Raw genomic sequence first — 13,586 nt, forward strand, 5'->3', positions numbered from 1 at the left:
AATCATTATTATATCTGGACATATCTTTGTAGACTTTATTGTTTTTGATAATGTGGAGTCAAAATTGTTGCCCACAGTGTTGCCTGCAGCCACTGCAATGAAGTAAAATGCAATATGCTTCTATATTATGCACAAGGTGCTACAAAAGGATCTTTGAGTGATACCACAGAAAAATCACTTTGTTCCATAAAGAACCATGTTTATGGAAATGTGAGTGTGAAGAACCTTTTTAAAGCTAGATAAAATTAAATGTTTTTCACCCATCATAATTGGATCAAGTGGTTCTTATATGTCATCATTCAAAGAACCTGTTTGAGTGTAAAGATCTACATCTGTACTGTAGCTGCTGTAGCAGAGGCTTATGGAGCTGTGTGGCTCTTACCATGCCAGTGTCATAGTCCTCTGTGGCCTCAGTCTCATTCTCCTCCACTACGCTGGCAAAGCTACTGGCATTCGAAGAGGAGCGTGACAAGTCATGAGCTTCTGGGATGGAAGGAGCCCTGCAGCACATGGCTGAGCTGTAAACATACACAGACACACACGTTTCATTGTGTTTATGGGGGCTTTGCACTGTACCACAGAACCACTATGGCTAAATACTGTCAAACACTAAAACAGTAAAGCTCATACTATCTTACACTATCCCTTCAAAACTAACCAACAAAAAGGTCAGTTTCCTTACCTGTTCTTAGTAACAAGGACCTCAGGTGAGCTCTGATTGGAGGAGTTTTCAGACTTGGGGTCCTGGGAGGCGTGGCCACTGTCTGGAGTTTTTTGCGTACTGGGAGAGCACTCTCTGCTGCTGCACATGAACACACTGACCATTAGAGGGCAGCACAAGCATTCTCCTTTACACTCTAATGTACCACTTCCGTTAGGCTTGGTGAAGACTGAGCTGCTGACTGCTGCTTGTTAGTAGAGAGGGAACCTAAACATCTGTTTGGAGATACCATGCTGCATCTCAAATGCATGATAAGAATTCCAGAATAGCCATATCAACACAAGTAAAAACAAAGATCTATGTTTAACATAAATCTAAATGCGCAACATTCTTGGAATTCTTATTATTAGAAGTGTTGTCATTCTATTCTGTTATTAAATTTGTGGGCTGCATCAGCAGCGCAAAACACTGAGAATAAGTTGCTGAAGCTTTAAACACATTAGAGCGGCTAGACAAGTAAAATCATTAAACTCAGTGATATACTGTAAGATGGACAGTCACACTGGTGATTTTACATACATGCCCAATTATCATGTGCCCAAAAACTTAGCGATTCTAGCTTTTGTCTACAGATGCATTTCTGTGTTATCTAATGCGCCAGGCTGTTCTGCAGTTAGGAAGAAGACATTCTATGATGCAATCTGTACTTTGAGGAATCCATGATGAGCCTGCCATTCCTGAGACTGACGCTGGGCAGAGACACACACAGCACTGTCCTGTCCTCTGACAAGAGCGCTGTAATCCTTCACCAACCACACACACACAAATTAAATCACACTGTAAGATATTTACTGCATTTTGACTTTAGCGGCACCTTTTACATGAAACACATATGCAGAATGCACACACACACACACACACACAGATTTTTTGTATACAATGTCAGGGTTATAAATATATTCCAGAAATACACTATACCACATGTTTGCGGACACCTGTTCTAATGAATGCATTCAGCTACTTTAAGTCTCACCCATTGCTTGTCTAGTCCCTGTAGAGAAGTAGAGAAGAAGTATGAACCTACTGACACCATGGTCTTGACCACATAATATTTACTACCTATATTTTATTTATCATACCGATTAAAATTTTCATTGTTGTACAAAAACCTTGAATCTTATTTTTTTACTCTCTGACATAATGTGAATCTGACATTTTCAGTGTCAAATTCTAAATGGAACTCTACTGTATACACTAGATCTCTAGTATCTCTATGCAATGAGATATTTCTGCACCAAAAATAAATATTATTGATCCATCAGTTTTAAAAAAAATACATGTAGCTTTAATCAAGCCTAAAATTGTAGATTAGCTGTTTCTTTTTCTATGAAAATAAAGACCTAAAAGACCTATTCCCACAAAGCCATATTTCTACAAATAGCACACTAAAACACTAATCTTCAAGCTGGCAAGTCGTCAGTAATGCCATGGCCTGTGACATTTCAGTCTGTTATGCTTTGTAACTCAACCTCCTGAGGGGCCACTCAGCTGCTCACCTTTTCTCCTGCACCTCCTGGATGTTCTCAATGCCGATGGCACTGCTCCTGCGAGAGCTGAACGGACCCGACTTCTTCCTGGTCGGGCTTTTCCCAGGAATAATCAGAGACTGCAGGAGGAAGAAAGTATCTGTGAGCTTTAGATCACAAATCATCATCTCATCTATCACCCTCTCACATCCCACAGCTCTGAAGCAGCAGTGGCGTCCAACCCTGATTCTGAAATTCTTAAAGCCCTAGACTTTCTAGTGTTTTGTTCCTGGTCCCAGGATGACTAATCAGCTGATTAACCCTTTCTTACCTAAAACACTGTCAATAATGCATTTAGAGTTGCCTTTCCCCCACTGTAACTCTGTAACTAATATTTGCCTCACAGTGCTGAAATGTGTGCATGTCCACATTGGGCAAGGTAAAATCAGCCTGCTTTCTGTGTGGCACTGTGTTTTAATAATGGATTCACTGTGATTCTGAGTGAGTGCGCACACAATTAGCACAGAATTAAAAAAAATAATTACTGAACTGTTCTGAGTAACAATCAAAGGTGACTGGACTGCATTGTGAAGTACAGTCCAGTCCATATGTTTGCTTGTTCAAAATGGCTTAAACAAAATAAAAACAGCCTTATTAGATATTGACATATTAAAAACAAATGCAACAACAGCTTTGAAAAATCATGTAAATAAAAGACAAGAATAGATCAAAAGGCAGAAACAGCTCTTTACTTGCCCAGCATTAAACATTTTCCCAAACTGAACTGATTGTGCTTGAGCAGGACGACCGCTAGCCTACGTGGGACAGGGGGGCACATTTGAGCCAGGCTGTCCATAGTATGTTACATTATTCATATCTTAGTCTTGTTAGTCTGACAGTTAAACTATGGCCTTTGATTTCAAACAGTTATTATAATGTGCTAGACTCTGGGAGTACGAAAGCTATTGTCTGTGGTTCAAATGGCCAAAGGCGGAGTGCTTGGAAAAAACTAGCATCACTAAATTGTGCTCTCCCGGGCCACAGGCTCAAACTACAGCGTCAGGCCTCATGTATGACTATGAGATGAAAGATAGAGGCCGGACTCGTGGGCTTCAGTGAGCTGTGCTCGCACTGTGGGCGCTTTGTTCTCTCTGCACACTAGGGGCTTTACTGCTCCCGCTTTACAGCTTCTAAAATATGACTTGAAAAAGCCTTTTATCTCCAATGGCTTCAAAAGCCAGAAGCTTCCTTTTTAACCCTTCCTTCATGTTTCTAGACTACTAGACTGTAAATACAATACAATTAGCAGACAAGAGCAAAGTAATACATTAAACTATACATACCACAGCAGACATATAGAGACATAAAAGGAAAGTAGCAAATCAGTGTGGGACATTGAGTGGAAGGATATGAAAGGAAATGTGGAGAGTGAGGTGTTGAAGAGAAATGCTAATATCATGGAATGTAACTTAATGAGCTTTGCTAATATATATCCAATATGGATGTGCTGCATAAGTGCAGGGGTGAATGGAAATGGGAAACAAGCTAATGGTAGAGCAAGTTAATGGTAAAGCAGTTAGGCTCTGAACGCATGCTATAGCATCATGACAGGTCATGCGTTATAAGTGTGAGAATAAGCTGCAGGCCGCAGATTGCGTCTATAGGCTGAATACAGTTCTAAAGAAAGCAGAAGAGTGTCTGAAATGGGTTGTGATGGGCAAATATGAACATTTTAACATCATGATACATATTACGGTTTCTGGTATTATCATTAAAGGGCACTAATGTACACTATATACCTGAATGTTTGTGGACACCCCTTCTAATGATTACATTCAGCTACTTTAAACTGCACCCACTGCTGACACAGATGTGCAAATGTGCACACACACATAGGGATCTCTGGAGCAGAAAAACATGGATCTATTGGCACCATGCCTAAGGCCAGGTGTGGGCTAGAAGGGTATAAATTCCCCCAGCATTGTGTCACTACTGGTGCTATATTAATAGGATTTTTACTGAACCTCTCCAGTTCCTTTGGATTGCATTTTACACAGATGAGCCATACCATTATACCCTGGTATGCTGGTGTTCCACATGGCTCCAAAACAGCTCTGGGATAATAACTGCACTATGTTCCTCTACTTCAGATGCTGGTTTAGAAATGCATGTGTAAAGCTTGTCCTTTAGTGGTGGCTTAAAGTGTAAATTACACCTCCCAACTGCAGGGGGAGCCCAGGAAAAATATTTTACCAATTCCAATTCTCGCATAATACTTCTTCAACATCAGATTCCCTTCTCTGGCTTGTCTTTGTCCCACAGTGTACTGTGGTGGCATAATTTCCCCACGTAAACAGTGCAAGTGCAAGGTCCATTTCCAGAACTTGCATGTTCACTACAGCTGTTTCCAACATGTTACCTACAACTAGTGACTGTTCGTTAAAATGATAATGTTTTGGTTTTGGTATATTGCATCATAACTTGGTAACCGCCCACCCCTTTTCTCATCTAAAATTACAAATTACAAATGCTAGACTATGAGTAATAAAAACACGCCACAACAACTACACTACTATAATGGTGTTGTATTAGTCCATTCCATAAGCAGCATGTTACCAGCCAACACAGAGTTGTGGTAGTGCAGTGTTCTACTAATGAGTGTAGGTCATGCGGTGAGAGCGAGAGATGCAAAGTGAGAGAAGAGAGAGTGAGAGTTATACATAAACCTCTTCTATTGTTCCTATCCCTATGGCACTGCCGCGGCGTCCATATTTACTGGGACTTTTCCCTGGGACAAGCAATGACTGCAGAGGGGCCAGAGAGTGAGAGTGAGTGAGAGGGAGGGAGAGAGAGGGAGAGAGAGAGAGAGACCATGAGTTGTCATGCAGCAAGTTATGTTATAAATTCATGTACGTCAGTTTGCTGGTTCGACCATTCTAAAGCACAATTAAACAGTCATCTAGGGCTATCATGAGCACAGCACAGCAGCTACATGAGGAGAGAGAGCCTGAGGAGCCATGTTGGGTACGGAAGCCTGTGAGGGACACAAGAGCAGAGCTGAGGAGAGGAGCACATACAGCACACTGTTAGAGACACAAAGACATATGCAACATACACAGGCTATGTGCACACACTTACATACAGGTTAACACAAAATTAGTCATTGGTTAAGATAACCAATACAGGTTAGTTTTAGACATATAAATAATTGAGTTTGAACATATTTACATTTATTTTCTACAGAGTGTAAACCTCAGTTTTTTTTCTGCATTCTGCATATATAACAGTAGTTTTTCCTTTTTTATATAAGATATTCTAGAGTAAGATTTCCTACAATTCCAAGCACTTGTTTGACCCTTTGGCTCAGGCAATGTCTAGTAAAGATGACTGTAACTTGAGGCTGCAGACAAAGAAGCCCAACTGCAACTCAACCTTTCCCAAGGTCAGAACATCCATATGATGGACACAGTGTATGAAAACATATAAAGGTCTTGGCCAGAAAACACAGTGGGGCCAGTGACAGAAACGACAGAAATACAGTAATTTGATCCAGGATGCTTCCCTGAGGACAAAGCTGATGGAGGACCGTCTCCAATCACATATGGGACCTGGGCACTGGTGTGATTTACCTTGCCTCAATGCCTACGGCTGGCAGGAGCTCCATTAGAGCAGCTGTGCTTGTCAGAGAAAACCCCGACCTGTATATACTTACAGTACACAGCAAAGCACAGCTCATCAGCAGCTCATGTCTGTGGACAAAACACCGGGGCAGCAAAAACGGTCCAGCACTCACTCATACAAACACATATACAGCTCACTCAGCATGTTGTGATGCAGTCTGTGTACACACACACACACAGTTTCAGGGAATGCAGTGAAGTAAACACATTCACATTCATCTTCAGTTTGCAGGACCTCACAACACCTTAGAGAAAACAGTAGTGGATAAAAAGTTAGGGACACCCCTCCATGCTCCACTCACAAATGTGATCTTTCATACCAATGGCTACAGGCTTAAAAAAATTTAAAGCTCAGTAACTCTCGTCTGCAAAATGTGTTATTCAAATGCAATTATTTATTTTGTATGTGTGTGAAAGATCACACTAGCTACATTATATGGACAAAGTATTGGGACACCTCCTTATTCATTGTTTCTTCTGAAATCAAGAGTAAATGAGTTTATCCTGCTCTTGGTGGAGTAACTGTCCAGGGAGGGCTTTCTACTAGATTTCTACTGGACATTAGTGAGAACAACTGGAGATGTTGGATGATCACCACCCACTTCATTTCCAACCTCCCAACTTATCACAAAAGTACTGGATGGAGCACCATCATTTCAGAGAACATAGTACTGGGGCAGATAAACTTCTCTACAGGGACTAGACAATATTTTAACATATTGAACAAAAAAAGATATAATGACGTAATGAAGATGCAAATTGTAAAAATAATTATTCCTGCTCAACATTCAATATTTCATATTCCTCAGAGGCATTTTTACTCTCATAACAGTTTGTTCTCTTGTACAGAGCTGATGGAAACTGCGACCATTTCCTATTTGTGTACATAGCTTTTGCCAACATTCTGTAAAACCTGTCTAACCTGTAAACTATTGCTACAAAAGAAGGCACTTGTGTCCAGAGCATGGAAAGGTCAATTGTCACATAAGGTGATCACCTGTGAAACGGACTGGATTAGCTCAAAACACTGCCCTCCAAAATTCAAACTTCAAAAAATTCATCCCAAGGCAACACAGTACTCACTGTAGGCACAGTGCAGCTGTCACATCACACAGTGAGCAACACACACCTGCCAACAGCTCCACAGACACACATTTATATAAAACAGGCAGTTCATATCAGAGCCTTTAAAGCATAACACTCCTCTCTGGTTAGACACTGACTCATAACACATGCTTATAATATAGTGGACGGGCAGTTGAACTAGATTACTATTAGATCACATGAGCAAGGCCAGACAGTGTGCTCTAGTGAGTGAGTTTCAGGAAACTGCTTGAGGCAGCACGTCATTAGTAAAATATCATGAATGTCAAAAATGATTGAGTGTTTGTACATTTATAAAAGCCTTCATGTTGTCTCTTGTGCATATATGTAGTTTTATCATTAACCCATAGAAAAAAATATACAATTACAATAATTATAACTATTATATACTAGATTCTAATAAATATGGATTTTAATTGCTCATTGTCAAAATTCTGGCAATCTGTCGATAGTGCAAATTCTAACCTGTCAATCGATACCACGTTTGTGTTCACAACTAGGGCATTATTTTCAGATTTTACCTTTATGAAATGTTTTGTGGAAAGAAAAACAATATTTGTCATTTTTTATTTTTAAACAAACTATTCTGAAGATCATGGTTAAACTAGTCAATAAAGAATGCAAACTGTATTTAACTTATAGCTGAATATCATCACCATTACACAAAAACCTTCTCTCCATTTTGCTGTTTTTTCACTTTTTTGTGTTGTGTCTAAATGTCACGTTGAATGGACCAATAGAAAGGTTCAATTTTTTTTGTTCTCCTGTAATGTTGCCATTTTGCAGATACAAGGTTTTCGCATGGCAGCAACAATATGTAATAATGTCATTATATTTAAATATCACAGCAAATGATAATAATGATTAATAATAACAATATGTAATGTTCGATTTCTAAAGGGGGAAATTGGTGATTTAACGCTTGGGAGTGAACATAACTGTTTGTGTGGACTGATAAGACAAAGTGAACATGACTTTATGAGGCTGCGGATGTGTAAGGGTGGGGTGGCCAAGGGGGTAGCATATTGGGAGTGAGGATGCTTGGGGTGGAGGTGAGGGGCATCATTTGCTTTTGGGGGTTACTTACTATCACGGGCATTTTGGGGGTCTCTGGTGAGTGCAGGTGGTGGTTGTTGTTGTTGTGGGTGAAACTGCCGCTGTGACTAGAGGAGACTGTGTGCTTCCTGATACTGATGCCCATGGCGTCCAGAGACTGGCTTCTGCTGCGGATCACCCGCTAAGGGTCAGAAAGAGATGGGAAGGAGACACTGTGAGCCGGGGGCAGGGGCGCAGGGGAGACTCTGGGGCCATGGATAACGAGGCTAGGGGGAAAAAACACCCGACCTGAAACCCCATTAGAAAGGCAGACCCTGAATGAGGACACCTAGAGGTAGTATAGATGAGGAGAGGTGAATGTTGAAGAAATAAGCCGAGTGAAGCTCCACAACTGTAAAGAAAAAACTAAGTGGAAAGGCACATACAGTATAGTTAAGCAGCAAAGCTAGTTAGGAAGCCCCTCAGAGGTGTGTTAGACACTGCTGAAATCCACTTCATGACAGAACAGAGCAGGACAGGCAATTCAAGATCCTAACGGATACTGATTAATCACTTCACTTCACGAAATCATGTCCAGTTATAAAGACACTTTCACAGAATTTTATTTAATTAATTTAATTTATTATCACAAAGCACTATCTGCACCAGTATGTCATGGAAGAGAATATGTTCAACCAAATGTTTTCTGTTGATAGCTGCTTAATATGCACTTTCATCTTTCCTCTCATTTCCATTATTGTACTATCACTAGTAATCTCCAATATGGTAGCTTTAAAGGAACAATAGCATGAAAAACTGAATTCCTTGCTTTTTGGAGTTTAATGTAACATGTGAGCGCTGTTCCAAAATGTACAATTCACTCCCTAATAGTCCATACATAAAACCTAAGCTGCAAAAGCAATGCAATTTGAAATACCATATATATTCACCAATACATATTCTCCCCCTAATGCATGCAGTTCTCCAGACACTGACACGTGTGTGATGCAACTATGCAACCGGGTAGCCAACGGGCTCTGAGGAAAGTGCTGTGTACCCGACTGCATCAGCCAGCAGACACCAGTGACGGCCAGCATTGCATTGGAGTGATGTGGCAGAAAAGTGCTCTCTCAGGGCCTCAGCTGCCTATGCCTAGCAGCATAATCAGGATTTGAACTGGCAATCCTTTGGTCATAATGACACCACCTTATTCCACTGGACCATTTGGGCCTGCAATGCATTTTGATGTTTGATGGGATGTCACAAAAAACATAACATTTGCCTGACTTTTCAACCTACAGCTGTTTACCCTCACCCATTCACACTACTGCACAACAACTCCTTGACATTTTTGCTTTCCAGCATGAAGAGTGTTGCTTTCTGCCCTCTGGTTGTGCACCCATCTATGTGATGAAGATACACAGAAACTCATCCATAAGGAGTCTTTCAACCTTCACTGTGTTTAAGGCACAATACAGGGCACCCAATCAGAGATAATGTACATATATAAGCTTTAAATGGATAATAACAAAAACAGACAGATTATTACTGAAGAACAGAAACAGGGAGTATTAAAAATGCTCCAGTCAATATGAATTATGACCCCAGGGGAAGATCTTAAATATACAAATGTAGGATAGGGGCAATTTAAGATATATTATAGGAACAGGAATTAGTTTCAAGCATTTTAGACTGCTTATATTGGTCAATTTGTCATGAAATGTTCTCAAAATATATGAGCAGGTTTAGTTTTCATGATAGCAGTGGTGTGGAACGAGGTACATGAATGGCTAATTAGCAAGATACAGTCTGTTGTAAAACTAATTGAGGAAGATTGTGACTTGAAATGTTTAGTTTGTGCTATTGTGCCATACACACAAAACGTTGCTGGTTATTGGGCTTTAAACTAATAGTGCATGTGAATTACTGTACAAAGAAATGCTGCCTCTGATTCATGCTTTAGAACATGAAACGTATAAGTAGTTCAAGTGGACAGACTTAAAACTAAAGTGAAGTATGTTGAGAATCAGAGCTGCAAACCCTACATACTTCATTAATAAAGATATATAATCATCAGCTGATAGACACTGGCACTACTATTTCCCAATGTGCCAACAGGAGTAATTAGTGCTAATTGAGGTAATGAGTGATTTCATTAGAGAACTGTAAGATCTGTTGAGGGCTGATGCAGTACCGTGCTGAACAGTTGGTGCAATAAAGATGCTGATTTGGCATCTCCGTCCTGAAGGAGGATGAGTTACTAACAAGGAGGACAACAGTGCTTGGCATTTACACATTACACAAGAAAAAATTGACTTGCTAAGCTGCCTGACAGCAAAACTGTGTAATGAATGAAGTACGAGTCAGCTTGCCTAAGGAGAATATAATCTCACAGACGTAGGGTTTAAAAATAGACTGTGTATGAAAACCCAGCACAGCAAATACACACCCGCATCGGCAGTGCAGTCCACAGGGAGCACACACAAAAGCAGCAGAGTACAGTGCCCATATTATTATTATTAGGAGCACTTAGAAAGACCCAGCCACCCATAAATCAGTGCCCATATTCAAGATTATTATTAGGAGCACTTAGGAGAGGAACAGTTGTGGGGCCCTTGCTCCTGGCCATGGTGGATTTACCTTAAATGACTCGAAGAAGCCCCCACTCCCGCCTCCTCCATTTTCCAGCTTGTCCTCATCTCCACCAAGCCCCATCATGGCCTGACTGTTGATATGCAACTCTTCATACAGCGTTTCCAGCAGTGCCGCTCGTGTGCGCTCCTAACCACCCACCCCACACATGCACACACACAGTGGACAGGCCATTACACAGAATGAATCAATGTTGGACAAATGGCTCCCTATCTCATACATATCTACTCATTTCCTAATTTTGCAATTAACTCAACCTCATCTAATACTGTGTCACTAGCAATGCATTCACAAGATTGTTGACTCTGATCTGATCTGCGGAACTGATTAATGAATCAGTATCTTGTTGCCTTTGTTTGTGGATGCATTTCCCTCATTTTTGTCATATCCAGTTTCACCTGTTAGCTAGGGCTCCTCCTATCTAACCAGGTGTACATCCTTTCTTCTGACCATGGATGGCTGAGACATCAACGTGGGCCTAACTCATATTGATCTCCCATCAATACGGCTAACGGTTAGACAGCTGTGCCTCTAGGGCATATTATTGATTTTTTTATATCAGAATAACAATGAAATGTTTCTGTAAATGATGTGTGAAATATATTTACATTCATATTGTCCTCTCCCACAAGAACCTTGATTTTCACATTTTTTTTTGCATAATTTGAATCTGACTGTTCTTAACATTGTGTCAAATTTGATGATGAAAGAACCAATAGAAATGCTCTAAAATGACATGGAAGCATTTTCACATTCATACTTCCACTGAAAGATTTTTTTCTTCTACAGCTGCCATTTTGAAAATTTGTGACAGCGGCAATATATTTGCTTTTTCAAAATGGTCTGTGACATAACCAGTAATAATCATTGATCTATGGATTCTGGGCTTCTTGAACACCAGGAATGTAGATGGATTTCATAACTCACTTCCAGTTTAGCGAACTTCTCAGCTTTGTAGCAAGCATACTCAGCATTGATCAGCTTAGTGAAAAGGAACTCATGGAATTCAGGTCCCTAAGGGAAAGAGAAAGAGAGAGAGAAATAAACAGAGTGGAGATGAGAGAGCATACTTTGGTTTAATGCTGAGCTGGGCAAAAACAACAAGAATAATGGAAGAAAAAACACAACACGCTCATTTGCATATATTGGACATAGAAATGATACCTAAAGTTAGAATGAATTCAGTCAACTTACTTTCCTGAATATGGCAGGGTCCGGTAAGGCTGGACCAAAGAAAGGGACATCATCTCTTGAGGTCACTGAAACCTGCAGTATCACAATGACAGTTACACATACTGTGTCTACCGGAACGAATGACAGAGTACAAAGTCTCTTTACATGAATGTACGTTACAGTAAAAACATAACATGCCCATGTGGGGCCTGTAAGGTCAGCAGTCAGTGGGTTCTACATTGACCCATTATATGTATCTCCAGGGTCCCACCTGAGTAGGTGAAGGGACAAAGAGTGGTTAAATATGGGCCCTATCTGGGCCTAGATGGGACCCATGTACAATTAGGGTGGGCTGTAATGATGGGTCCTATTAAAGAAGCATAATGTACAAACCCACTCAGAGCCCATGCCCACTTCGAAATAGGGGTGAGTGATATGGTAAAAATGTTACAGTGTGACATTTAAAGACAATTTCACAATACCCAATATTTTAACATGCAGAAAAAAATTAATCAGTAACGGCTATTGATTATATTAAATCAATATTGAAATACTCTCTCATACTGAGTACAGTGATTTATATTCAAAATCTGCTGCACTTCATCTAATTTAACAGCACTAATGTCACTCTCTGTAAATGAAATGCGCAACAATTCAGTGTTTCTTAAACACTGACGTTTGTCCACAATGCGCTACCTGGAATCCACCAAGACTATGTTCCACCCACGTGAGCCACACATGAGCATGTTAGCTGGGAAGTTACTATTTCCTAAATACATTTTTTTGACAACACTGGTATAAAACAAGCTACACTAAAGCTTTAAGCAGAAGCTAATAACCTTCAAAGCTGTGCAATGAAAGATTCTGATTGTAACCAAAATTAGGAACTTGACGTCATGTTTTATTAGGGGACAGAATGACAGAATAAGGTGAAATGAAAGGTCTTTCATATTTTTATCTTATTTTTCTGCTGTACCATCAAGGGACCTACACCTACAACCTTTGGGTCATGAATTTTAATGCACTAGTGCTGTCGCATCTCATTTCACAGCTTACACTACTTTCTTAAAATAATACTGCCCTCACTGCTACACTGGAACAGGGAAGCAAAAAAGTGTGTTACAGTTAGAGGCTTCACACTGCAGTAATACAAAGAAAGGCTGTTGTTCTCCGGATGTTCTACCTTGTACAGGACGTTGTCAGAACAGGCATTCTCCACTTGCACCACAATGTAAGCATGCAGGAAGTTAGATGCAATCATGTCTGGCACAAAGGGAGTGTTCTCCTCTTGGAACACGATGGCCACAATGTCATTTCCTATATGCCTCTTTCTCTGCAGCTGTAGCACAGGGAAATAGAGAGAGAGACAGAGGACGAGAGAGACCATGAGAAAGAAAAGAAGAGAAAAAGGGACACGCATTAGTCACATTTCTTTATGTTTTTATCCCCCCTAACAACGCTTGCTGTGTTTGTTCATGTAATTTACTCATATAATTTAATCATGACCCACAAAATGTTATTTTTTTAGTGTTTACATGGATTAACTCTCACACCAGCTGTCCTCATTTTTTCAATAAAACAGAGGGAATTTAGAATGATATTATTAACAGAGTAGTAAAATGTTATACAATTTTTTGTTATTTTATTTATATCAGACTAAACACAGGTTTCCTAGTTTCACAAACTAGTCTCTGATATGAAGGGAGTATTTCATTGCAACTGCAAAGTTTTTACCAGACTGACAGCATTAATTTT

General features: G+C 40.1%; 1 protein-coding gene across 9 annotated transcripts in view; it reads right to left on the minus strand.

Moving 5' to 3' along the window:
* rap1gapa (RAP1 GTPase activating protein a) overlaps positions 1–13,586 on the minus strand; it is a 119,131-nt gene that overhangs the window by 4,855 nt on the left and 100,690 nt on the right. For 5 of the 9 annotated variants that reach the window (XM_072656333.1, XM_072656328.1, XM_072656330.1 and 2 more), the window contains 8 exons: positions 13,015–13,170; positions 11,853–11,924; positions 11,586–11,672; positions 10,647–10,787; positions 4,914–4,991; positions 2,218–2,327; positions 683–802; positions 383–518 (listed from right to left, as the gene is read on the minus strand). In XM_072656333.1, coding sequence (XP_072512434.1) covers positions 383–518; positions 683–802; positions 2,218–2,327; positions 4,914–4,991; positions 10,647–10,787; positions 11,586–11,672; positions 11,853–11,924; positions 13,015–13,170 — 900 coding nt within the window. The other 4 variants (XM_072656336.1, XM_072656329.1, XM_072656331.1 and 1 more) reach the window with 4 other exon arrangements.

Source organism: Salminus brasiliensis, chromosome 14 (assembly GCF_030463535.1).
Source record: "Salminus brasiliensis chromosome 14, fSalBra1.hap2, whole genome shotgun sequence".
In the NCBI taxonomy this organism is placed as follows: domain Eukaryota; kingdom Metazoa; phylum Chordata; class Actinopteri; order Characiformes; family Bryconidae; genus Salminus; species Salminus brasiliensis.